The sequence below is a fragment of the Dama dama genome, chromosome 3 (assembly GCF_033118175.1).
Source record: "Dama dama isolate Ldn47 chromosome 3, ASM3311817v1, whole genome shotgun sequence".
Lineage (NCBI taxonomy): Eukaryota > Metazoa > Chordata > Mammalia > Artiodactyla > Cervidae > Dama > Dama dama.
Window position 1 is genome coordinate 46,838,035 of NC_083683.1, and position 24,863 is coordinate 46,862,897.

At 47.4% G+C, this 24,863-nt stretch overlaps 2 protein-coding genes and 1 long non-coding RNA gene across 5 annotated transcripts; 1 reads left to right on the plus strand and 2 right to left on the minus strand.

Annotated features, from left to right (window-relative positions):
* Window positions 1–852: 852 nt before the first annotated feature.
* Window positions 853–9,108, minus strand: LOC133045958 (tubulin alpha-1C chain). 2 transcript variants are annotated; one of them, XM_061128662.1, is made up of 4 exons: window positions 9,088–9,108; window positions 4,314–4,536; window positions 4,025–4,173; window positions 853–1,934 (listed from the first exon to the last, which is right to left on the minus strand). In XM_061128662.1, the coding sequence occupies exons 2-4, from the start codon at window positions 4,432–4,434 to the stop codon at window positions 960–962; spliced, it is 1,245 nt and encodes a 414-aa protein (XP_060984645.1). In that variant the 5' UTR covers window positions 4,435–4,536; window positions 9,088–9,108; the 3' UTR covers window positions 853–959. The 2 variants fall into 2 exon arrangements, with proteins under 2 accessions (XP_060984645.1, XP_060984638.1); XM_061128655.1 differs by lacking the exon at window positions 9,088–9,108 and adding an exon at window positions 8,346–8,486.
* Window positions 7,895–15,385, plus strand: LOC133045969 (uncharacterized). Its single transcript, XR_009690382.1, has 2 exons — window positions 7,895–8,189; window positions 15,003–15,385. It is a non-coding gene; the product is annotated as an uncharacterized LOC133045969 (long non-coding RNA).
* LOC133045953 (tubulin alpha-1C chain) lies at window positions 13,649–22,209 on the minus strand. 2 transcript variants are annotated; one of them, XM_061128641.1, is made up of 4 exons: window positions 22,094–22,209; window positions 17,328–17,550; window positions 17,039–17,187; window positions 13,649–14,730 (listed from the first exon to the last, which is right to left on the minus strand). In XM_061128641.1, the coding sequence occupies exons 2-4, from the start codon at window positions 17,446–17,448 to the stop codon at window positions 13,756–13,758; spliced, it is 1,245 nt and encodes a 414-aa protein (XP_060984624.1). In that variant the 5' UTR covers window positions 17,449–17,550; window positions 22,094–22,209; the 3' UTR covers window positions 13,649–13,755. The 2 variants fall into 2 exon arrangements, with proteins under 2 accessions (XP_060984624.1, XP_060984613.1); XM_061128630.1 differs by lacking the exon at window positions 22,094–22,209 and adding an exon at window positions 21,352–21,492.
* Window positions 22,210–24,863: the final 2,654 nt, after the last annotated feature.

A 24,863-nucleotide genomic window follows, 5' to 3' on the forward strand; every position in this document is an offset into this window, starting at 1 on the left:
TCTCAGCCTGCTCTACTTTCTCCAAGCAGTGATTTCTTAAAGCACAGTCCTACTTTGCCATTGCAGATTTTGGCCAAGGACGAAAACTCAGCACAAAATTCCAAGCCCTTCCAATGTGACTCCAACACTTTATGAAATAAAGACTGCAGTAGTTCTGGCAGTCAGCCTGGCGACTTGAGTTATGGCTCCACCATTTATTAGCTATGTTACCTAACCCCTTGCTACTCCACATGTGGTCACAGCAGACAAGAATACCTGGGAGCTTTGGGTGGGATGACTTAAGAGAGTAGCATTGAAACATATATATTACCATAAGTAAAACAGTGGGAATTTGCTGTATGATGCAGGCAGCTCAAACCCAGTGCTCTGTGACAACCTAGAGGGGTAGGATGGGGTGGGAGGTGGGAAGGAGGGGACCTATGTATACCTATGGCTGATTCATGTTGATGTATGGCAGAAACCAACACAATATTGTAAATCAATTATCCTCCAATTAAAAACAAAAAACCTGAGAGCTTTAAAAAACAAAGGCAAAAAAGAAGAAAAAAGAAAAAAAAGGCAGTATGTTTGTTGAAACTCCGCTTCAGACCTACAGAATCAGCTCTGCTTTTTAAAATCTACAGGAGATTCACATCCATATTAACGTTTGAAAAGCACTGGCCCAATCTCAGCCTGTTGCCTTACTTATGATTTTATCACCAGTCATTGTTTCAGGTCTAAGTGAAATAGACAAACCCCTTAGCACAGTACACAGAAACCACTTGAAATGTTGAGCAAATGATCAGATAAAATTGTCAGCATCCTCCATCCCAAACTGGCCTTCAATAAGTAAATATTTACTATGATCCAGCGTGACCTTGGAAGTGGAAATATCACCTTTATTGACAAGATACGGGCACAGTGGACAGCTGCACCAAACACAAACAATACAGTCCCAAGATGAAACTGCAGCAGACATGCTAATACTCCTCACCCTCATCATCTCCCTCAGCACTGTCAGCTCCAACCTCCTCATAATCCTTCTCAAGGGCAGCCATGTCCTCACGGGCCTCAGAAAACTCTCCTTCCTCCATGCCCTCACCCACGTACCAGTGAACAAAGGCACGCTTGGCATACATCAGGTCAAACTTGTGGTCCAGGCGAGCCCAGGCCTCAGCGATGGCTGTGGTGTTGCTCAGCATGCACACAGCTCGCTGTACTTTGGCCAGGTCTCCACCAGGTACCACAGTGGGAGGCTGGTAATTAATGCCAACCTTGAAGCCAGTGGGGCACCAGTCCACAAACTGGATGCTGCGCTTGGTCTTGATGGTGGCAATGGCAGCATTGACATCTTTGGGAACCACGTCACCACGGTACAACAGGCAGCAGGCCATGTATTTACCATGGCGAGGGTCACATTTCACCATCTGGTTGGCTGGCTCAAAGCAAGCATTGGTGATCTCTGCTACAGAGAGCTGTTCATGGTAGGCTTTCTCAGCAGAGATGACAGGGGCGTATGTGGCCAGAGGGAAGTGGATGCGGGGATAAGGCACCAGGTTGGTCTGGAACTCTGTCAGATCCACATTCAGGGCTCCATCAAACCTCAGGGAAGCAGTGATGGAGGACACTATCTGGCTCATGAGGCGGTTAAGATTTGTGTAGGTTGGGCGCTCAATGTCGAGGTTTCTACGACAGATGTCATAGATGGCCTCATTGTCTACCATGAAGGCACAATCAGAGTGCTCCAGGGTGGTGTGGGTGGTGAGGATGGAGTTGTAGGGCTCAACGACAGCTGTGGAAACCTGGGGGGCTGGGTAAATGGAGAACTCCAGCTTGGACTTCTTGCCATAATCGACAGAGAGACGTTCCATCAGCAGGGAGGTGAACCCAGAACCGGTTCCCCCACCAAAGCTGTGGAAAACCAGGAAGCCCTGAAGACCCGTGCACTGGTCAGCCTGAAAAAGAAAAAAGGTTTAATTTTACCCTTCGTGACAGCTGGAGTGACTTCTTTGCATCCATAACCACACTGATCAACATCTTAAAAAAAAACAAACAGAAAACTTCTTTTTTTTTTCCCAGAAAACTTCTGAACCATATTTGCTAAGAAAGCAGACCTAAAGAGCTTTTAAGTGCTAAGTGATTGAGAGAAACTTCACCATCAACTCGGGGCCTGGAGGGAGGGGATCTGTGAAAAGGCTATTTTAAATGAATTATTTTCATTTCTGCAGGCACAGGAATCATGAAGTCTGGAATGGATGCAGGGCCCAAGTTTTGGTGACCGGGAGGCTCACCTCTGCTGCCCTTGACATGACCACAGAGCAAAGGCGACCTCTTAGCAGTTGGAGAGCTACCAACAGCAGGCCTGAGACCACACCAGCCCCATACAATGGATTTCTTACAAAAATTCTGGCAGCTGCTTTCTGAGCTGCAATACAACAGAGAGTGAAGATTCAGTACCTGGCACTAGGATAAGGCTGGGTCTGGCTCTACCAGTTCCTTGCCATGTGCCTTTGACCAAATTCATTCCACAATCTCAGTGTTCTCATTTATTAACTAAGGAGAATAGTAATCTGCTTCCGGTTGTTGGGAATTAAATAGTACTGGAACAGTGTCTGGCACAGTCAGCACTAGTTAGCAGAAAGTCTATTCATTCCGGGAAAGGTGATTTACTGTCACAAATCCAGGTCCTTTTGTCACCGGGACTTTCCAGCACTTACTTGAGCTCTTCAGGTTAACAAACTGCTATTGGTTGCAAGGATGATCTTAACCTGACAGTATTCTCTGGACAATCTTCACTTTAAGGTGCTCCAAGATTTGTGGACATTTTCTACTGAGCCTTGTCACTTCTATGGGACCATGCTCTGAATGAGATCAGTGCAAGGGGCAGACTCTAGTTTACCAGTTTCCACCCATTAAGACTCTTGTGGACACAGTAATCACACAGGGACAAATGCAATTGTTCTGGTGCTTAATGAACTTCACTCCAGAACCCTCAATGACCTTCACTAGTTTATTTGTACCTAAGGCAGGTCCTGATTTCCAAGTCAGTACTTGTAGCTGAAGGTTCACTTGCAAACAGAGGAACCATTAGCCCAATTGTGTTGCGAAGACTATGATAAACATTTGAAAAAGTATGAAGCCAAGAACAATGTAAGGCCATTCTTTTGAAAATAGACCTGTTGTTGCCAGCCTTAGCGTTATATGAATTTCCTGACAAGCTATTCCACCCAGGCCTGCCTTCATTCTTGATTTTAGTTAATTACTTACAAGTTGCCCATATGCCTAAGGAGGAGAGTCATCTGATTGCCAGACTTTAAAATGATCTGAACAGAACCCTTATCAACCTTACCAATGTGAATACAGTTACCTTAGATTTTTCTGCCTCAAGGCTAGTCTACACTGCCCTGAGCTCTAGTAGAAAAACAAGGGTACTGCTTTTTGTGGTTATATCTTAATATTTTCAAAGTTCCAGTGACTTATACTTGCTTCCCTAACAAGGGAGGTCCCTTGACTCCACTTCCAGGGTTGCTGGAATTATCCAATGGCAGCTGTTTCTAGTCGGTATTTCATCGGCTTCTTTTGCTGTAACTTTGTGTAGCAACATAGGGTAGCTCTCCAATTTTTATGAGTTTGATCAATTAGTTACATTCAGAGCCAGCCACATACCACTGTGACTAAGATGACCTAAAAAGGGATGCCTCAGCTTGGAGCCAGGAAGCTGCCTGATTAAGATGAACAAGGATGTTTAATGGGCTTAGATGTCAATAAAACTGTTAAGGCTTCCTGGTACTCACTCGACTTCAGGTAAACTGCCCTCATGAGTGAGCAATTGCCCAAATCTGCCTTAGAAGACACAGGAAGAGGCCAAACAGCACTTACTTCAGCCTCAAAAAGTTGCTCCATAGCACAGGACCGTTTGGTTTAGAAGTCAATCATAGTGGGCAGTATAAAGCTCATTCTAGCGCACAAAGAATGATTCTCATAGTCTGGTCTCTCAAGCTCTAAGAGAAAACCCTCATCCTATTTTACAATGTTCTTTGTTTACCAGTTTTCGAACTCGGTCCAAGACGAGGTCAATGATCTCCTTGCCAATGGTGTAGTGACCTCGGGCATAGTTATTGGCAGCATCTTCTTTGCCTGAGATAAGTTGCTCAGGGTGGAAGAGCTGGCGGTAGGTGCCAGTGCGAACCTCATCTGGAAAAGGAAAATGAAGCAGCCACCCATCACTAACAGCCCACACAAGTCTGCTGCATCTCAGGGCATCAGTAGAACTCCCAGGACACACCTCCTGTCCCAGATCCCAGGGATCTATGGGGTTACTGAGGTCAACTCACCAATGACTGTGGGTTCCAGGTCTACAAACACTGCCCTGGGCACATGCTTGCCAGCGCCTGTCTCACTGAAGAAGGTGTTGAAGGAGTCGTCTCCTCCCCCAATAGTCTTGTCACTTGGCATCTGGCCATCAGGCTGGATGCCATGTTCCAGGCAGTAGAGCTCCCAGCAGGCATTGCCGATCTGGACACCAGCCTGGCCAACGTGGATGGAGATGCACTCACGCTGTGGGAAGGAAGAAAGGAAGTGTCAGAATCTGACACATCGGATGGGACATTTAGCAATGATTCACAAGGAAATGACTATTAACCTTCAAGACAGACCAGCACCTTTCTGGAGGCCATGCCTGCCCAGGCACTATTTCACAAACAACAGGCCAATTCAGAGAAAATGCTTTGGAAAACCACAGATATGTTAATGAACTACTAGACAAGGCCAGAGACCAGACTTTCACTTTACAGCCACATTAGATATTCATGGTCAGGTTTCTACCTTCAGAATGACACAAGCTACTCTAGCAATAGATGTTCCCCAACTCCTGGGAAATATGCCTGCTGATTCCTTAGAGGCATGCAAAATTCCTCCTTCCAGCTCTGATTCATTCCCTGTGTGACTGTGTAACTACAGCTCATTCCCATCCCTCTTTCATTCTATTCTTTAAACAGTTTCTGCCTCTCCCTTTAAAACCAGCTTAAACCAGCAAACTACAGTTGTATGACTCATGGAGAAAACACCAGATAAGCAGCAGTTACCTGGACTTTAAAAACTGGTCAAAGGCATCCTGTTATCCCTGTGGAAGTATTTAATCTTAGGGAAAAACATTTTCCTTCACTGTCCACACACCTTGAGGGGAGAGTGGGGGAGGGTAGGCGGATGGAGATAGGGTAACAAAAGCTAGAGGTGTCACCAAGACTTCACTAATAGTTTAAGAAATCAGCTTTTCTCTCTCTGGCATTGTGGAAGAAGAGTCTATAATTTCATAAATGTAACGACCTTAGGCAAGCGTTTGTTTTCCTTTACTTGCTGAACAAGGCCATTTATAAGTTACCAAACTCATTCCTGCTTGGTAAAATGAGGCAGTGAACATAGAATCTAAACCCACAGACTTAGGAGGAAAACAAACAGGATTTTTATTGTATTTCCATCATAAATCAAATTGGCTGCTTGAGACAGTGGTCTTTCAAGTATCCACATCAAATATCTCCTATTACATTTCCTCCAAATAAGAGAGTTTGAGGGTTCTGAAAGCTGCTAATAGGACTTTAAAGCCTTTGACTGTGTGGATCACAACAAACTGGGAAATTCTTAAGGAGACTGGAATACCAGACCACCTTACCTGTCTCTTGAGAAACCTGTATGCAGGTCAAGAAGCAACAGCTAGAAACAGACATGAAACAATGGACTGGTTCAAAATTGGGATAGGAGTACATCAAGGCTGTATATTATCACCCTGCTTATTTAACATCTATGCAGAATACATCATGTGAAATGCTAGGCTGGATGAATCACAAGCTGGAATCAAGCCTCCCCGGAGAACTATCAGTAACCTCAGATGATACCACTCTAACGGCAGAAAGTGAAGGGAAACTAAAGAAAAGAACCTCTTGATGAGGGTGAAAGAGGAATGAAAAAGCTGGCATCTGGTCCCATCAGTTGATGGCAAATAGATGGGGAAAATGTGGAAACAGTGAGAGGTTTTATTTTCTTGGGCTCCAAAATCACTGCAGACGGTGATTGCAGCCATGAAATTAAAAGACACTTGCTTCTTAGAAGGAAAGCTATGACATAACTAGACAGCATATTAAAAAGCAGACATCATTTTTCCGACAAAGGTCCGTATAGTCAAAGCTATGATTTTTCCAATAGTCATGTAAGGATGTGAGAGTTGGACTGTAAAGAAGGCTGAGCACAGAGGAATGGATGTTTCTGAATTGTGGGTCTGGAGAAGACTCTTGAGAGTCCCTTGGACTGCAAGGAGATCAAACCAGTCAATCCTAAAGGAAATTAACCATGACTATTCATTGGAAGGACTGATGCTGAAGCTCCAATACTTTGGACACTTGAGGCAAAGAGCCGACCCATTTGAAAAGACCCTCATACTGGGAAGGACTGAAGGCAAAAGGAGAAGGGGATGGCAGAGGGTGAGATGTTTAGATAGCATCATCGACTCAAAGGACACGAGTTTGAACAAACTCCAGGAGACAGTGAAGGACTGGAAAGCCTGACATTCTGCAGTCGGTAGGGTTGCAAAGAGTCGAACACAACTTACCAACTGAACAATAGGAATCTAAAGAAAATTCAACATCGCCTAAGACGTCAAAGGGCCTAGTCTCATAACCCCTAGACAAAACCTCCAATCACTCATAACCTTTGACTTATGCTTCGCTCCATGTCACCATACTCCCCTTAAAGCAATTATGCTCTGCTGACCTCATCAGCAAGCTCACTATTACCTGCATCGACTTGCCAAGCTCTAAAGCTGTAGGAGAAAGGGAAGCTTATTCTGATGAACCCATGACTTTTTAACATTGCATTGTGTTTACCTTTACCTGGGCTTTGGATATTCCACAGCCATAGAAACCAGGAAAGAACCAGATATTTGCCCATGACAGTCCCAGGTCCCAAGGAGATAAAATATCTGAGAAGACCCTGCCAGCCTAATGAAGGCTTTTGAGTTCAAAAACCTTTCATATTGTGCAACAGTATGGCTTAGACTGTGGCTACTGCTTGCCCTCCACTCTCCCCTGGCCACTTGGGAGATGAAGTGAGATACTGGTGATGGAGTCACTTAGTCTAGCCTTAACCAGAAAATCAGCACCTGTCCTTTGTAAAATACCAGTCTAACCAGTGTATGTCTTAATAGGTTTGCTGCTACTGCTGATCTCCTGCCCTTTAAACACTCCCACTATTTTTCTTCTCTTTTTAAAAAAATTTTTTTCCCCACTATTTTCTTAATAACACAATTACCAGTGTCCTTTGGTCTGGCTTAGTAAAAAGAACTCAAGCAAGTGTTACAGTCAGACATCCTTTTGATAACTGTGGTAGTCCCTAAAAAGGGTAACTATTTATTCATTATATCCCTTTTTATTTATTTATTTTTACTATATTCCTTTTTAAAAAAAGATATTTTGAAACATTTGATACTCATGGCCTGCTTTAGGTAGACTTCCAACGGATGTTTCCTAAGATACTTGTTTCCAAAACCTCTGGAAGCTAAATAGAAAATACTCAAGTTGTGTGTAATTTCATGTTTCTTTAAAACCAAGAATACTTTGTCAGTCAGTACTAGTTTACTCTGTGACTTTATATGTAAATGTCTCTTTTATGGACTTTTTAAAACCTGTAAGAAGAAAGTTTCAGCCATTAAACACCCCACTAAATTAACACTAGAAACACAGGATTAAACAACGTGACAGTGATTTCCTTCAAAGGAGGAGCCTGCCTTCATCCTTCATGTGGATTGGAGCAATTGCAAGAGCTCCCTCCGCCCACCCAACCCCCGCCATCCCGGCCACAGGTGAGGATGGTGCAATTGGAAACTCCTCCCAGAGTCTGGCCACAGGTGACTCAGCAGCAAGTCACAGGGCACAGGGGAGGGGTCGCCGGGAAACCTCTGCACCTACTATGCTGGAGCACACGAGATGCTCCGGGGTCCTTTGCGTAAGGCTGTGGGAAGGTGAGATCATTTCAGGAAATGGGAGGGATTTGAGCTTTCACAAGTCCTTGGGAGCCGATGCGAAGGTTCTCGGACCTTCCTGGGGCAGTAGCGGCCCCGAAGGAATCTCTGAATGGCCCGTCTCTAGGATCAAGTGGCTTTTCCACTTCCACTCAAGGCAGTGCCCAGGCCGCGTCTTCGAACCCGACGAGGAGTCAGCCAGGTGAGCTCGACTCTCCCAACCTGGCCACCAGAAACCAGTGTGCCCGGAGGCGTGGACGTGGCTGCACTCGCACTGGGGTCCCAACGCCCCTTCGGACTCCGCACCGTGGAGTGGTGTGGTCTGCCCCCACACCACCGCCCGGGGACCCCCACTCACCATGACGGGGACTTGTATGGTTCTGCGGGGCTGGAACAGGTGAGGGGACGGCCGTGAAGATCTCCCACTGACAGACTACTAAGGAGTCCGGGGGAGAAGCAGTGAGAGGCCCGGGGCCGGGAGGCATCCTATAAACCCCGACCCGGGCCACGTGTCAGGAGGCCGGGCACCCGGCCCCGCCCCGGCCTCCGCTGCCCCGCCTCCCAGCCCGCGGCCGGCTTTTACCCTCGGGGCGGAGAGAGGAGGGGCGCACGGCGCTCATTGGTGGGTTCAAAAGTTCAAGCCAAACTCTACCGAACCGGCCAGAAGAACCAGGAAGGGGAGGAGGCATCCTGGGGCCGGGGAATGGGCCGGTGGGGTGAGGAAGAGGATGCACTCGGCGACTGGAAGGAGAAGCGAGGCGAAGGGTGGGGACGGCAGTGGGCGACGCGGACGCGAGGAGGGGCGCCAGGTAGAGGGAGGCGCGGACGCGGAGCCCTCCGGGCGCGGCTCCTCTCGCTGCCCGCCCGGTCCCGGGGCTCCGGACCCCCGACCCTGGACTGGAGGGCGACCTAGGTGGCCTTCAGCCAGTCCCAGCCGCACAGCCCCCAGTCAGGACCTCCCACACGATCCCGCTGCTTCCACCGCGGGGAACCGCGACGCCCGCAGCTCTCGCAGTTGAGGCACTTCCAAGAGGGAAGGCCTAAGGTTCCCCATTCCAGGTCCTAATCACCACAAACCAACTTGAAATCTTGAATCTCACCTTTTTTGTTGCTTTTCTTTCCTTGTTTTCCTACCGCCTGTTAAATGAACCGTTTGGTTCCTAACAGCAAGCTCCTTCCTACTGGTGCAAAAGCAGTCTTTCCCACGCCCCAAATTCATTATAACGCTAACCCCGGCTTCCCAGGTGGCGCTAGTGGTAAAGAGTCCCCCTGCCAATGCAGGAGAGGCAAGATGAGAAGGTTTGATCCCTGGGCGGGGATGATCTGCTGGAGTAGGAAATGGCAACCCACTCCAGTATTCTTGCCTGGAGAATCCCATGGACAGAGGAGCCTGGTGGGCTACAGTCCTTGGGGTCTCAAAGAGTCTGACATGATTAGCACACAAGCATATAATAGTTTTCACTTTTCAGTTGCTTACTAAGCAGAGTTGTTTGTTTTTCAGACAATGTTAATCACATGTCATCCATAGACAAATGCTTTGCCTTAGCCCCGTTTTTACAGATACAGAAACTAGGGTTTAGAGTAATTAAACTAGTTGCAGGTCACACAGCTGGAGCGAAGTTAGGCTCTCACTAGGGCTTCCCTGCTGGCTCAGAGTGTAAAGTGTCTGCCTACAATGTGGGAGACCTGGGTTCGATCTCTGGGACGGGAAGATCCCTGGGAGAAGGATATGGCAACCCACTCCAGTACACTTACCTGGAAAATCCCATGGATGGAGAAGCCTGGTAGGCTACAGTCCATGGGGTCACAAAGTGTGAGACACGCCTGAGCAACTTCAGTTTCACCTTACCCTAAGTATACCACTCTTTGTTATGGGACCCAAGTTCCCGTGTCCCTGGCACACTGAAGCCAAACAATTTTCAGAACCTGGGAGTTTGGAGCAGAGAAAGCTTTATTTCAAAGGCTAAAAGCAAGAATAGATGTCGGTTGCACAAAAGACCTGAACCCTCCAATCACTTTCAGGCAAGACTTAGCGAAATGGGTCATAGATTGCTTGACCAGCTCCCGGACCTTCTTCTGTCTGGTTGGTGGTGAGGTAACAGGGTGATGTTTCCAGAATCTCAGCCTTCTGGTTCCAACCAGTCTGGAGTCTGTGTGCTTGTGGTGGACTTGTAGTTACATCCTCCTGAGTGGGGGTGGGGGGTGGGTGTCTTAGCGTTTGTAGAACAACTCGAAGATAATACATCAGGTTGTTATGATTATGGCTTCAGGAAGAACTAGGTGTCCTGTGACCCTATTGTCCTAATCAGTAACTGCTTGGGCTTGCTCTTTGACACTCAAGGAAGGAGTTGGAGACTTTTCTCTGTTTTCTACATATAAGATACAGGGGACATGGAGGGGCTTTTGAAACTGGGAATGACCTTCAAGGTCCGGCTCAGTTTCACTCTGACCATCCATGCAACCATTTATTCCTCAGAAGCATCCTTTACTTCATGTTTTTATTGTTTATAGGATATAGGCTTCATTTAGCCTCCTTGATCTTCCCTGAACTCCAAAGGGCGGATTCAAACAGTTGCTTATCAGGGAAGGAAGGGAAAGCAGAAATAGGAGAAGTCTAGTGGTGGTACAGCCTTGGAGCCTAGTTCCTACTCAAGGAATATGCATAACAGTATCTCTGAGTTCTGCAGAACCTGGGCCCCTACCCAGGTGGAGGACGGTAACTTCAGGTTGAGCACAAGATTCCTGGAGCACCGCCCTACTACCTCACCAACAACCAATCAGAAGAAAGTGACAAGTTCTGCATCCGCCACATTCAAAATTCACCCCAAATTTTGCCTCCTTTTCTGGGCCCTGTTAGGCCTCCTGCGCATGCCTACGCTCACTTGTCCTAAGTTGCTTCAGTTGTGTCTGACCCTTTGCGACCCAATGGACCGTAGCCTGCTAGGCTCCTTCGTCCATGGGATTTTCCAGGCAAAAATACTGGAGAAGGTTGCCATTTCCTTCTCCATGGGATCTTCCCGACCTAGGGATAGAACTCTGGTCTCCTGCACTGCAGGCAGATTCTCTACCGACTGAGCTATTAGGGATGCCCACAGAATCTGGGGTGCCAGCCAATTTTGGGGCTGCACCCTTTTGGGCTTTCTCCATTTATCCCCATCAAGCCCCAGTGGCCTCAGCCCTGGCGGTAATTCTGAGTGCAAACTTTCCATTTGTGCTCAAGGGCAGATCAGATGATTGTCAGGCACAAAGCAGTGACTGAGACCTTGGGGTATATTTGTTCTTGCTGCAAGCTAACTTCTCTTCACTCTCGCCAGCACAGGGGTGGGGGGGGGGGGATCATCACTACAAGGACAACTCCCTCTCCAAGCTCCAGCACTTTGCCCTTTCCAATTCCCCAGGCTCTGTTCTACTGGAATAATTTTTCTCAGCTAAACTCTTCTTTCACCTTCTTTCACCCCCACACCATTGTGGCTGCTTAAAGGTTTCCAGCCCCTTCCACGTCTTGGCAGATTATTCACCTGTAAGGCTTATGGAGGTAACTGGAGGGGCTCGCTCCTGGCCAGGGAGCTGGGGTTGGGGCACTGGCCCCAGGGCTTTAGGCTCTGCAGGTGCTGCCAGGCTCTCCTGAAGACTGAGGGAGGAGGAGGAGAATAGGCAAGCCCTGAACCCCATTCTCAGGGTCTCCGGCTTGGGACACACAGGCTCCGAGAATGGACCTCAGGTGTCATGGGATCTGTGCTCAGCTGAAGCTGATGATCTCTCTTCCTTCTCACACCTGGATGTCCTGATCCCTCCAGAGCTCTCTGTAGCAATCGGCAGATACCCCAGGTTGGGAAGGTCTGAGCGCATCTGGAGTGGCCAGCTTCTCCAAGGTTCATTGTTTCAGCCCAGGATGCCCATGCTCAGCCTGCAGAAGGAATCTAGCCCATCACTTTGGGTAGCAGTGGCTGGCTGTACTCAAGGATGGGGCGGGTTGGGCATCGCCTTGAAAGCGTGAGACAACGGTTGCTCTCGTGACAACCATTCTGAGCACAAAGCTGAGACAGCTCAGGCTGGAAGCTGTGCTCCAAGACAGAATGTGCATTTGAGGGAGAGGGCTGCTGGTCCATGTGCTTTGTGGAGTCTTAGTTCTCCAATCAGGGATTGAACCAGGGCCCTCAGCACTGAAAGCGCCAATTCCACTGGGCCACCAGGGAATTCCCAGAATGTGCATGTTTAAAATGCTCTCCTTAAAGAGTAAGGGGGTAGAGGGTAGCAATGAGTAAGAGGTGAAAACACCAGTGGGAAAAGAAAGATGGTAGCTGAGCGCCATTGAATAAGCTCAGTCCTGGAGCAAAGGTGAACAGACCTGCACTGACCCTCACCTCCTGCCACTTGCTTGGCCTTCCCACTCAGGCCAGGACCTAAGCATCAAAAATGGAACCTCCCAAAAAAAAAAAAAAAAAAAAATGGCTCCTCCCTTCTGCATGACCTGGCCCTCTGATGATCGCTGTCCTCTCTCATTGCTCAGTTTAACCTCAGAGGCCACACCACTGGTCCCTGAGCACCAATCACCAAACTCTCCAGTCACCCACACATTCCTCCTCCACCCTCATCTTTTCATAGTTGCCTCCTGCTCCCCTCAAGAACCACACAGCTTCCAGGAGGTGCTCAGCAAAGCATCCAAATTGGGGAGCTCTGGTCTTCAACCTTTCTTACATACATACTCCTTCAATTTTCCTTATTATTCCCCTACTTCAAATATTTCCCATGACATACACTGGGTCAAGGACCAATACCATAACCACCTGAGACTACTGTACTTGTGTGTCTCAGCCTGCTCTACTTTCTCCAAGCAGTGACTTCTTAAAGCACAGCCCTAGTTTGCCATTGCAGATTTTGGCCAAGGACGAAAACTCAGCACAAAATTCCAAGCCCTTCCAATGTGACTCCAACACTTTATGAAATAAAGACTGCAGTAGTTCTGGCAGTCAGCCTGGCGACTTGAGTTGTGGCTCCACCATTTATTAGCTATGTTACCTAACCCCTTGCTACTCCACATGTGGTCACAGCAGACAAGAATACCTGGGAGCTTTGGGTGGGATGACTTAAGAGAGTAGCATTGAAACATATATATTACCATAAGTAAAACAGTGGGAATTTGCTGTATGATGCAGGCAGCTCAAACCCAGTGCTCTGTGACAACCTAGAGGGGTAGGATGGGGTGGGAGGTGGGAAGGAGGGGACCTATGTATACCTATGGCTGATTCATGTTGATGTATGGCAGAAACCAACACAATATTGTAAATCAATTATCCTCCAATTAAAAACAAAAAACCTGAGAGCTTTAAAAAACAAAGGCAAAAAAGAAGAAAAAAGAAAAAAAAGGCAGTATGTTTGTTGAAACTCCACTTCAGACCTACAGAATCAGCTCTGCTTTTTAAAATCTACAGGAGATTCACATCCATATTAACGTTTGAAAAGCACTGGCCCAATCTCAGCCTGTTGCCTTACTTATGATTTTATCACCAGTCATTGTTTCAGGTCTAAGTGAAATAGACAAACCCCTTAGCACAGTACACAGAAACCACTTGAAATGTTGAGCAAATGATCAGATAAAATTGTCAGCATCCTCCATCCCAAACTGGCCTTCAATAAGTAAATATTTACTATGATCCAGCGTGACCTTGGAAGTGGAAATATCACCTTTATTGACAAGATACGGGCACAGTGGACAGCTGCACCAAACACAAACAATACAGTCCCAAGATAAAACTGCAGCAGACATGCTAATACTCCTCACCCTCATCATCTCCCTCAGCACTGTCAGCTCCAACCTCCTCATAATCCTTCTCAAGGGCAGCCATGTCCTCACGGGCCTCAGAAAACTCTCCTTCCTCCATGCCCTCACCCACGTACCAGTGAACAAAGGCACGCTTGGCATACATCAGGTCAAACTTGTGGTCCAGGCGAGCCCAGGCCTCAGCGATGGCTGTGGTGTTGCTCAGCATGCACACAGCTCGTTGGACTTTGGCCAGGTCTCCACCAGGTACCACAGTGGGAGGCTGGTAATTAATGCCAACCTTGAAGCCAGTGGGGCACCAGTCCACAAACTGGATGCTGCGCTTGGTCTTGATGGTGGCAATGGCAGCATTGACATCTTTGGGAACCACGTCACCACGGTACAACAGGCAGCAGGCCATGTATTTACCATGGCGAGGGTCACATTTCACCATCTGGTTGGCTGGCTCAAAGCAAGCATTGGTGATCTCTGCTACAGAGAGCTGTTCATGGTAGGCTTTCTCAGCAGAGATGACAGGGGCGTATGTGGCCAGAGGGAAGTGGATGCGGGGATAAGGCACCAGGTTGGTCTGGAACTCTGTCAGATCCACATTCAGGGCTCCATCAAACCTCAGGGAAGCAGTGATGGAGGACACTATCTGGCTCATGAGGCGGTTAAGATTTGTGTAGGTTGGGCGCTCAATGTCGAGGTTTCTACGACAGATGTCATAGATGGCCTCATTGTCTACCATGAAGGCACAATCAGAGTGCTCCAGGGTGGTGTGGGTGGTGAGGATGGAGTTGTAGGGCTCAACGACAGCTGTGGAAACCTGGGGGGCTGGGTAAATGGAGAACTCCAGCTTGGACTTCTTGCCATAATCGACAGAGAGACGTTCCATCAGCAGGGAGGTGAACCCAGAACCGGTTCCCCCACCAAAGCTGTGGAAAACCAGGAAGCCCTGAAGACCCGTGCACTGGTCAGCCTGAAAAAGAAAAAAGGTTTAATTTTACCCTTCGTGACAGCTGGAGTGACTTCTTTGCATCCATAACCACACTGATCAACATCTTAAAAAAAAACAAACAGAAAACTTCTTTTTTTTTCCCAGAAAACTTCTGAACCATATTTGCTAAGAAAGCAGACCTAAAGAGCTTTTAAGTGCTAAGTGATTGAGAGAAACTTCACCATCAACTCGGGGCCTGGAGGGAGGGGATCTGTGAAAAGGCTATTTTAAATGAATTATTTTCATTTCTGCAGGCACAGGAATCATGAAGTCTGGAATGGATGCAGGGCCCAAGTTTTGGTGACCGGGAGGCTCACCTCTGCTGCCCTTGACATGACCACAGAGCAAAGGCGACCTCTTAGCAGTTGGAGAGCTACCAACAGCAGGCCTGAGACCACACCAGCCCCATACAATGGATTTCTTACAAAAATTCTGGCAGCTGCTTTCTGAGCTGCAATACAACAGAGAGTGAAGATTCAGTACCTGGCACTAGGATAAGGCTGGGTCTGGCTCTACCAGTTCCTTGCCATGTGCCTTTGACCAAATTCATTCCACAATCTCAGTGTTCTCATTTATTAACTAAGGAGAATAGTAATCTGCTTCCGGTTGTTGGGAATTAAATAGTACTGGAACAGTGTCTGGTACAGTCAGCACTAGTTAAGAGAAAGTCTATTCATTCCGGGAAAGGTGATTTACTGTCACAAATCCAGGTCCTTGTGTCACGGGGGCTTTCCACCACTTAATTGAGCTCTTCTGGCTAACAAACTGCTATTGGGTGCAAGGATGATCTTAACCTGAAAGAGTATTCTCTGGACAGTCTTCACTTTAAGGTGCTCCAAGATTTGTGGACATTCGCTACTAAGCCCTTAGTCACTTCTATGGGTCCACCCTCTGAATGAGATCAATGCAAGGGGCAGACTCTAGTTTACCAGTCTCCACCCATTAAGACTCTTGTGGACATAGTAATCACACAGGGACAAATGCAATTGTTCTGTTGCTTAATGAACTTCACTCCAGAACCCTCAAAGACTTTGACTAGTTTATTTGTCCCTGACCCTGATGCTGGGAGGGGTTGGGGGCAGGAGGAGAAGGGGAAGACAGAGGATGAGATGGCTGGATGTTATCACCGACTTGATGGGCATGAGTTTGGGGAGACTCCGGGGGTTTGTGATGGACAGGGAGACCTGGTGTGCTGCAATTCATGGGGTCCCAAAGAGTCGGACACGACTGAGCGACTGAAGTGAACTGAACTGAACTGAACTGACTGAAGGCAGGTCCTGATTTCCAAGTCAGTACTTGTAGCTGAAGGTTCACTTGCAAACAGAGGAACCATTAGCCCAATTGTGTTGCGAAGACTATGATAAACATTTGAAAAAGTATGAAGCCAAGAACAATGTAAGGCCATTCTTTTGAAAATAGACCTGTTGTTGCCAGCCTTAGCGTTATATGAATTTCCTGACAAGCTATTCCACCCAGGCCTGCCTTCATTCTTGATTTTAGTTAATTACTTACAAGTTGCCCATATGCCTAAGGAGGAGAGTCATCTGATTGCCAGACTTTAAAATGATCTGAACAGAACCCTTATCAACCTTACCAATGTGAATACAGTTACCTTAGATTTTTCTGCCTCAAGGCTAGTCTACACTGCCCTGAGCTCTAGTAGAAAAACAAGGGTACTGCTTTTTGTGGTTATATCTTAATACTTTCAAAGTTCCAGTGACTTATACTTGCTTCCCTAACAAGGGAGGTCCCTTGACTCCACTTCCAGGGTTGCTGGAATTATCCAATGGCAGCTGTTTCTAGTCGGTATTTCATCGGCTTCTTTTGCTGTAACTTTGTGTAGCAACATAGGGTAGCTCTCCAATTTTTATGAGTTTGATCAATTAGTTACATTCAGAGCCAGCCACATACCACTGTGACTAAGATGACCTAAAAAGGGATGCCTCAGCTTGGAGCCAGGAAGCTGCCTGATTAAGATGAACAAGGATGTTTAATGGGCTTAAGTGTCAGTAAAACTGTTAAGGCTTCCTGGTACTCACTCGACTTCAGGTAAACTGCCCTCATGAGTGAGCAATTGCCCAAATCTGCCTTAGAAGACACAGGAAGAGGCCAAACAGCACTTACTTCAGCCTCAAAAAGTTGCTCCATAGCACAGGACCGTTTGGTTTAGAAGTCAATCATAGTGGGCAGTATAAAGCTCATTCTAGCGCACAAAGAATGATTCTCATAGTCTGGTCTCTCAAGCTCTAAGAGAAAACCCTCATCCTATTTTACAATGTTCTTTGTTTACCAGTTTTCGAACTCGGTCCAAGACGAGGTCAATGATCTCCTTGCCAATGGTGTAGTGACCTCGGGCATAGTTATTGGCAGCATCTTCTTTGCCTGAGATAAGTTGCTCAGGGTGGAAGAGCTGGCGGTAGGTGCCAGTGCGAACCTCATCTGGAAAAGGAAAATGAAGCAGCCACCCATCACTAACAGCCCACACAAGTCTGCTGCATCTCAGGGCATCAGTAGAACTCCCAGGACACACCTCCTGTCCCAGATCCCAGGGATCTATGGGGTTACTGAGGTCAACTCACCAATGACTGTGGGTTCCAGGTCTACAAACACTGCCCTGGGCACATGCTTGCCAGCGCCTGTCTCACTGAAGAAGGTGTTGAAGGAGTCGTCTCCTCCCCCAATAGTCTTGTCACTTGGCATCTGGCCATCAGGCTGGATGCCATGTTCCAGGCAGTAGAGCTCCCAGCAGGCATTGCCGATCTGGACACCAGCCTGGCCAACGTGGATGGAGATGCACTCACGCTGTGGGAAGGAAGAAAGGAAGTGTCAGAATCTGACACATCGGATGGGACATTTAGCAATGATTCACACGGAAATGACTATTAACCTTCAAGACAGACCAGCACCTTTCTGGAGGCCATGCCTGCCCAGGCACTATTTCACAAACAACAGGCCAATTCAGAGAAAATGCTTTGGAAAACCACAGATATGTTAATGAACTACTAGACAAGGCCAGAGACCAGACTTTCACTTTACAGCCACATTAGATATTCATGGTCAGGTTTCTACCTTCAGAATGACACAAGCTACTCTAGCAATAGATGTTCCCCAACTCCTGGGAAATATGCCTGCTGATTCCTTAGAGGCATGCAAAATTCCTCCTTCCAGCTCTGATTCATTCCCTGTGTGACTGTGTAACTACAGCTCATTCCCATCCCTCTTTCATTCTATTCTTTAAACAGTTTCTGCCTCTCCCTTTAAAACCAGCTTAAACCAGCAAACTACAGTTGTATGACTCATGGAGAAAACACCAGATAAGCAGCAGTTACCTGGACTTTAAAGACTGTGGTCAAAGGCATCCTGTTATCCCTGTGGAAGTATTTAATCTTAGGGAAAAACATTTTCCTTCACTGTCCACACGCCTTGAGGGGAGAGTGGGGGAGGGTAGGCGGATGGAGATAGGGTAACAAAAGCTAGAGGTGTCACCAAGACTTCACTAATAGTTTAAGAAATCAGCTTTTCTCTCTCTGGCATTGTGGAAGAAGAGTCTATAATTTCATAAATGTAACGACCTTAGGCAAGCGTTTGTTTTCCTTTACTTGCTGAACAAGGCCATTTATAAGTTACCAAACTCATTCCTGCTTGGTAAAATGAGGCAGTGAACATAGAATCTAAACCCACAGACTTAGGAGGAAAACAAACAGGATTTTTATTGTATTTCCATCATAAATCAAATTGGCTGCTTGAGACAGTGGTCTTTCAAGTATCCACATCAAATATCTCCTATTACATTTCCTCCAAATAAGAGAGTTTGAGGGTTCTGAAAGCTGCTAATAGGACTTTAAAGCCTTTGACTGTGTGGATCACAACAAACTGGGAAATTCTTAAGGAGACTGGAATACTAGACCCCCTTACCTGTCTCTTGAGAAACCTGTATGCAGGTCAAGAAGCAACAGCTAGAAACAGACATGAAACAATGGACTGGTTCAAAATTGGGATAGGAGTACATCAAGGCTGTATATTATCACCCTGCTTATTTAACATCTATGCAGAATACATCATGTGAAATGCTAGGCTGGATGAATCACAAGCTGGAATCAAGCCTCCCCGGAGAACTATCAGTAACCTCAGATGATACCACTCTAACGGCAGAAAGTGAAGGGAAACTAAAGAAAAGAACCTCTTGATGAGGGTGAAAGAGGAATGAAAAAGCTGGCATCTGGTCCCATCAGTTGATGGCAAATAGATGGGGAAAATGTGGAAACAGTGAGAGGTTTTATTTTCTTGGGCTCCAAAATCACTGCAGACGGTGACTGCAGCCATGAAATTAAAAGACACTTACTTGCTTCTTAGAAGGAAAGCTATGACATAACTAGACAGCATATTAAAAAGCAGACATCATTTTTCCGACAAAGGTCTGTATAGTCAAAGCTATGATTTTTCCAATAGTCATGTATGGATGTGAGAGTTGGACTGTAAAGAAGGCTGAGCATGGAAGAATCGATGTTTCTGAATTGTGGGTCTGGAGAAGACTCTTGAGAGTCCCTTGGACTGCAAGGAGATCAAACCAGTCAATCCTAAAGGAAATTAACCATGACTATTCATTGGAAGGACTGATGCTGAAGCTCCAATACTTTGGACACTTGAGGCAAAGAGCCGACCCATTTGAAAAGACCCTGATGCTGGGAAGGATTGAAGGTAAAAGAAGGGGGTGGCAGAGGGTGTGATGTTTAGATAGCATCATCGACTCAAAGGACACGAGTTTGAACAAATTCCAGGAGATAGTGAAGGACTGGAAAGCCTGGCATTCTGCAGTCGGTAGGGTCGCAAAGAGTCAGACACGACTTAACAACTGAACAACAATAGGAATCTAAAGAAAATTCAGTATCACCTAAGATGTACAAAGGGCATAACCCTAGTCTCATAACCCCAAGACAAAACCTCCAATTGCTCATAACCTTTGACTTATGCTTCCCTCCTTCTCACCATACTCCCCATAGAGCAATCATGCTCTGCTGACCTCATCAGCAAGCTCACTAGTACCTGCATCTACTTGCTGAGCTCTAAGGCTGTGGGAGAAAGGGGAGTTTGCTCTGATGAACCCATGACTTTTTACCACTGCATTGTGTTTACCTTTAACTGGACTTTGGACATTCCACAGGCCTAGAAACCAGGAAAGAACCAGATATTTGCCCATGACAGTCCCAGGTCCCAAGGAGATAAAATATCTGAGAAGACCCTGCCATCCTAATGAAGCACTTCTAATGAAGCCTTTTGAGTTCAAAAACTTTTCATATTGTGCAACAGTATGGCTTAGATGGGGCCACTGCTTGCCCTCCACTCTCCCCTGGCCACTTGGGAGATGAAGTGAGATACTGGTGATGGAGTCACTTAGTCTAGCCTTAACCAGAAAATCAGCACCTGTCCTTTGTAAAATACCAGTCTAACCAGTGTATGTCTTAATAGGTTTGCTGCTGCTGCTGATCTCCTGCCCTTTAAACACTCCCACTATTTTCTCAATAACACATTTACCAGTGTCCTTTGGTCTGGCTTTGTAAAAAGCACTCAAGCAAGTGTTACAGTCAGACATCCTTTTGATAACTGTGGTAGTCCCTAAAAAGGCTAACTATTTATTCACTATATCCCTTTTTTAAAAAAAGATATTTTGAAAAAAAAAAAAAAAAAGATATTTTGAAACATTTGATACTCATGGCCTGCTTTAGGTAGACCTCCAACAGGATGTTTCCTAAGATACTTGTTTCCAAAACCTCTGGAAGCTAAATAGAAAATACTCAAGTTGTGTGTAATTTCATGTTTCTTTAAAACCAAGAATACTTTGTCAGTACTAGTTTACTCTGTGACTTTATAAGTAAATGTCCCTTTTATGGACTTTTTAAAACCTGTAAGAAGAAAATTTCAGCCATTAAACACCCCACTAAATTAACACTAGAAACACTAGAAACACAGGATTAAACAACGTGACAGTGATTTCCTTCAAAGGAGGAGACTGCCTTCATCCTTCATGTGGATTGGCGCAATTGCAAGAGCTCCCTCCGCCCACCCAACCCCCGCCATCCCGGCCACAGGTGAGGATGGTGCAATTGGAAACTCCTCCCAGAGTCTGGCCACAGGTGACTCAGCAGCAAGTCACAGGGCACAGGGGAGGGGTCGCCGGGAAACCTCTGCACCTACTATGCTGGAGCACACGAGATGCTCCGGGGTCCTTTGCGTAAGGCTGTGGGAAGGTGAGATCATTTCAGGAAATGGGAGGGATTTGAGCTTTCACAAGTCCTTGGGAGCCGATGCGAAGGTTCTCGGACCTTCCTGGGGCAGTAGCGGCCCCGAAGGAATCTCTGAATGGCCCGTCTCTAGGATCAAGTGGCTTTTCCACTTCCACTCAAGGCAGTGCCCAGGCCGCGTCTTCGAACCCGACGAGGAGTCAGCCAGGTGAGCTCGACTCTCCCAACCTGGCCACCAGAAACCAGTGTGCCCGGAGGCGTGGACGTGGCTGCACTCGCACTGGGGTCCCAACGCCCCTTCGGACTCCGCACCGTGGAGTGGTGTGGTCTGCCCCCACACCACCGCCCGGGGACCCCCACTCACCATGACGGGGACTTGTATGGTTCTGCGGGGCTGGAACAGGTGAGGGGACGGCCGTGAAGATCTCCCACTGACAGACTACTAAGGAGTCCGGGGGAGAAGCAGTGAGAGGCCCGGGGCCGGGAGGCATCCTATAAACCCCGACCCGGGCCACGTGTCAGGAGGCCGGGCACCCGGCCCCGCCCCGGCCTCCGCTGCCCCGCCTCCCAGCCCGCGGCCGGCTTTTACCCTCGGGGCGGAGAGAGGAGGGGCGCACGGCGCTCATTGGTGGGTTCAAAAGTTCAAGCCAAACTCTACCGAACCGGCCAGAAGAACCAGGAAGGGGAGGAGGCATCCTGGGGCCGGGGAATGGGCCGGTGGGGTGAGGAAGAGGATGCACTCGGCGACTGGAAGGAGAAGCGAGGCGAAGGGTGGGGACGGCAGTGGGCGACGCGGACGCGAGGAGGGGCGCCAGGTAGAGGGAGGCGCGGACGCGGAGCCCTCCGGGCGCGGCTCCTCTCGCTGCCCGCCCGGTCCCGGGGCTCCGGACCCCCGACCCTGGACTGGAGGGCGACCTAGGTGGCCTTCAGCCAGTCCCAGCCGCACAGCCCCCAGTCAGGACCTCCCACACGATCCCGCTGCTTCCACCGCGGGGAACCGCGACGCCCGCAGCTCTCGCAGTTGAGGCACTTCCAAGAGGGAAGGCCTAAGGTTCCCCATTCCAGGTCCTAATCACCACAAACCAACTTGAAATCTTGAATCTCACCTTTTTTGTTGCTTTTCTTTCCTTGTTTTCCTACCGCCTGTTAAATGAACCGTTTGGTTCCTAACAGCAAGCTCCTTCCTACTGGTGCAAAAGCAGTCTTTCCCACGCCCCAAATTCATTATAACGCTAACCCCGGCTTCCCAGGTGGCGCTAGTGGTAAAGAGTCCCCCTGCCAATGCAGGAGAGGCAAGATGAGAAGGTTTGATCCCTGGGCGGGGATGATCTGCTGGAGTAGGAAATGGCAACCCACTCCAGTATTCTTGCCTGGAGAATCCCATGGACAGAGGAGCCTGGTGGGCTACAGTCCTTGGGGTCTCAAAGAGTCTGACATGATTAGCACACAAGCATATAATAGTTTTCACTTTTCAGTTGCTTACTAAGCAGAGTTGTTTGTTTTTCAGACAATGTTAATCACATGTCATCCATAGACAAATGCTTTGCCTTAGCCCCGTTTTTACAGATACAGAAACTAGGGTTTAGAGTAATTAAACTAGTTGCGGATCACACATCTGGAGCGAAGTTAGGACCTCACCGCCTTGCACTGCCTCACCCTAAGTATACCACTCTTTGTTATGGAACCCAAGTTCCTGTGTCCCTGGCACACTTTATGCAGAACTTCGGAGTTTGGAGCAGAGAAAGATTTATTGCAAAGGCTCAAAGCAAGAATAAATGTCGGGTGCACAAAATACCCGAACCCTCCAATCACTTTCAGGCAAGACTGTTAGCTAAAAGGGTCATAGTTGCTTGACCAGCTCCCAGACCTTCTCCTCATTGGTTCGTGGTGAGATAACAGGGTGATGTTTCCAGAATCTCAGCCTTCTGGTTTCAACCAGTCTGGAGTCTGTGTGCTTGTGGTGGACTTGTAGTTACATCCTCCTGAGTGGGGCGTCTTAGTTTTTGTAGAACAACTCAAAGATAATGCATCAGGTTGTTATGTTTATGCTTCAGGAAGATCTAGGTGTCCTGTGACCCTATTGTCCTAATCAGTAACTGCTTGGGCTTGCTCTTTGGCACTCAAGGAAGGCCTGGGAGACTTTTTTCTGTTTTCTACAAATAAGATACAGGGGACATGGAGGGGATTTTGAAACTGGGAAGGACCTGCAAGGTCCTGCCCAATATCACTTAACTGTCCATGCAATGATTTATTTCTCAGAAGCATCCCTTATTTCATTTGCTTTTCTTGTTTATAGGATATAGGCTTCATTTAGCCTCCTTGATCTTCCCTGAACTCCAAAGGGCGGATTCAAACAGTTGCTTATTAGGGAAGCGAGGGGATGCAGAAACAGGAGAAGTCTAGTGGTGGTACAGCCTTGGAGCCTAGTTCCTACTCAAGGAATATGCATAACAGTATCTCTGAGTTCTGTAGAACCCAGACCCCTACCCAGGTGGAGGATGGTAACTTCAGGTTGAGCACAAGATTCCTGGAGCACCGCCCTATTACCACCAACCAATCAGAAGAAAGTGACACATTCTGCATCCGCCACATTCAAAATTCACCCCAAATTTTGCCTCCTTTTCTGGGCCCTGTTAGGCCTCCTGTGCATGCCTACACCCACTCGTGCTAAGTTGCTTCAGTTGTGTCTGACCCTTTGCGACCCAATGGACTGTAGCCGGCTAGGCTCCTTCGTCCATGGGATTTTCCAGGCAAAAATACTGCAGTGGTTTGCCATTTCCTTCTCCAGGGGATCTCTCTCACCCAGAGATAGAACCTGGGTCTCCCACATTGCAGGTTGATTCTTAACCAACTGAGCCACCAGGAAAGCCCCAGCTAGTTGGCAAAGAATCTCAGCAGGGAGTAATTACAGAAGAAAGAGACGATTATCCTGAAAAAAATAAATAAATTAAGGAAAAAAAAAAAAAAGAAAGAGACGATTATCAAGAAGCACCTTGAGTATGCAATCTCTGAGTGGGGAGGTGTTAAGGGAAATACTGACTGGAACCGCCCACCCTGGCCAGGAACCATAATAACCATTCATGTGAGTTACACTATGACAGGAGGTCCTGGTAAGGAACAGGGAACTAAAAAGTCACTACAAACCCGGAGAATTCAGGAAAGTTCAAAAGGAGATGCCACGTGTCCTACCAACCTCCCAGGATCCTCCTTGCTGGAATCCATCCTGAGTGAGTGATGTGTGCACCACCAGGAAGGACCCTGAGTCAGAAACTAATCCCATTACTATAAAATCCGGGACTGTGAGCCATGTGGCAGAGCAGACCTGGGTGCCCTTACCCTCCTGCTCTCTGCCCAGGCACCCCTTCTCAATAAAACCTCTTGCTCCGTCAGCATGAAACAGAGCATGACCCTATGGTCCTTCCCCCCAGCCATGTCCTCTGCCTGCCTGTTGTCTGTGAAAAACTTTAGCAAAGAATAAGTTTCATCAGAGAAGTGAGAAATGCAGAAACAAAGGAAAACAGTCAAAGGAGATCAAATAATAATAATGTAGTCACGAAGCATAGTCAAGGACCTTTAGTTTCTTCTCAAGGACTACAGATAATATTCTGAGACATATCCTGTGAGCTGTCTTACAGATACTGAAACCCCAGGTGGAAAAGTTAACTATAAGATGACCAGACTGTACCCAGGACATGAGCTGCCACAATTCCAAGAACTGTTCTCAAAGAAATGGGTACAAACAGACTCTGGAACTGAAGATTAACTGTACCTAAAACAATCAAGATGATGCTAGTCAGATTACCAGTGACCAATCTGAAGATGACTGTCAGAGCTCACTATGCTGTTTCTGTATGTAGCCAACCCCCCTCCCTACTC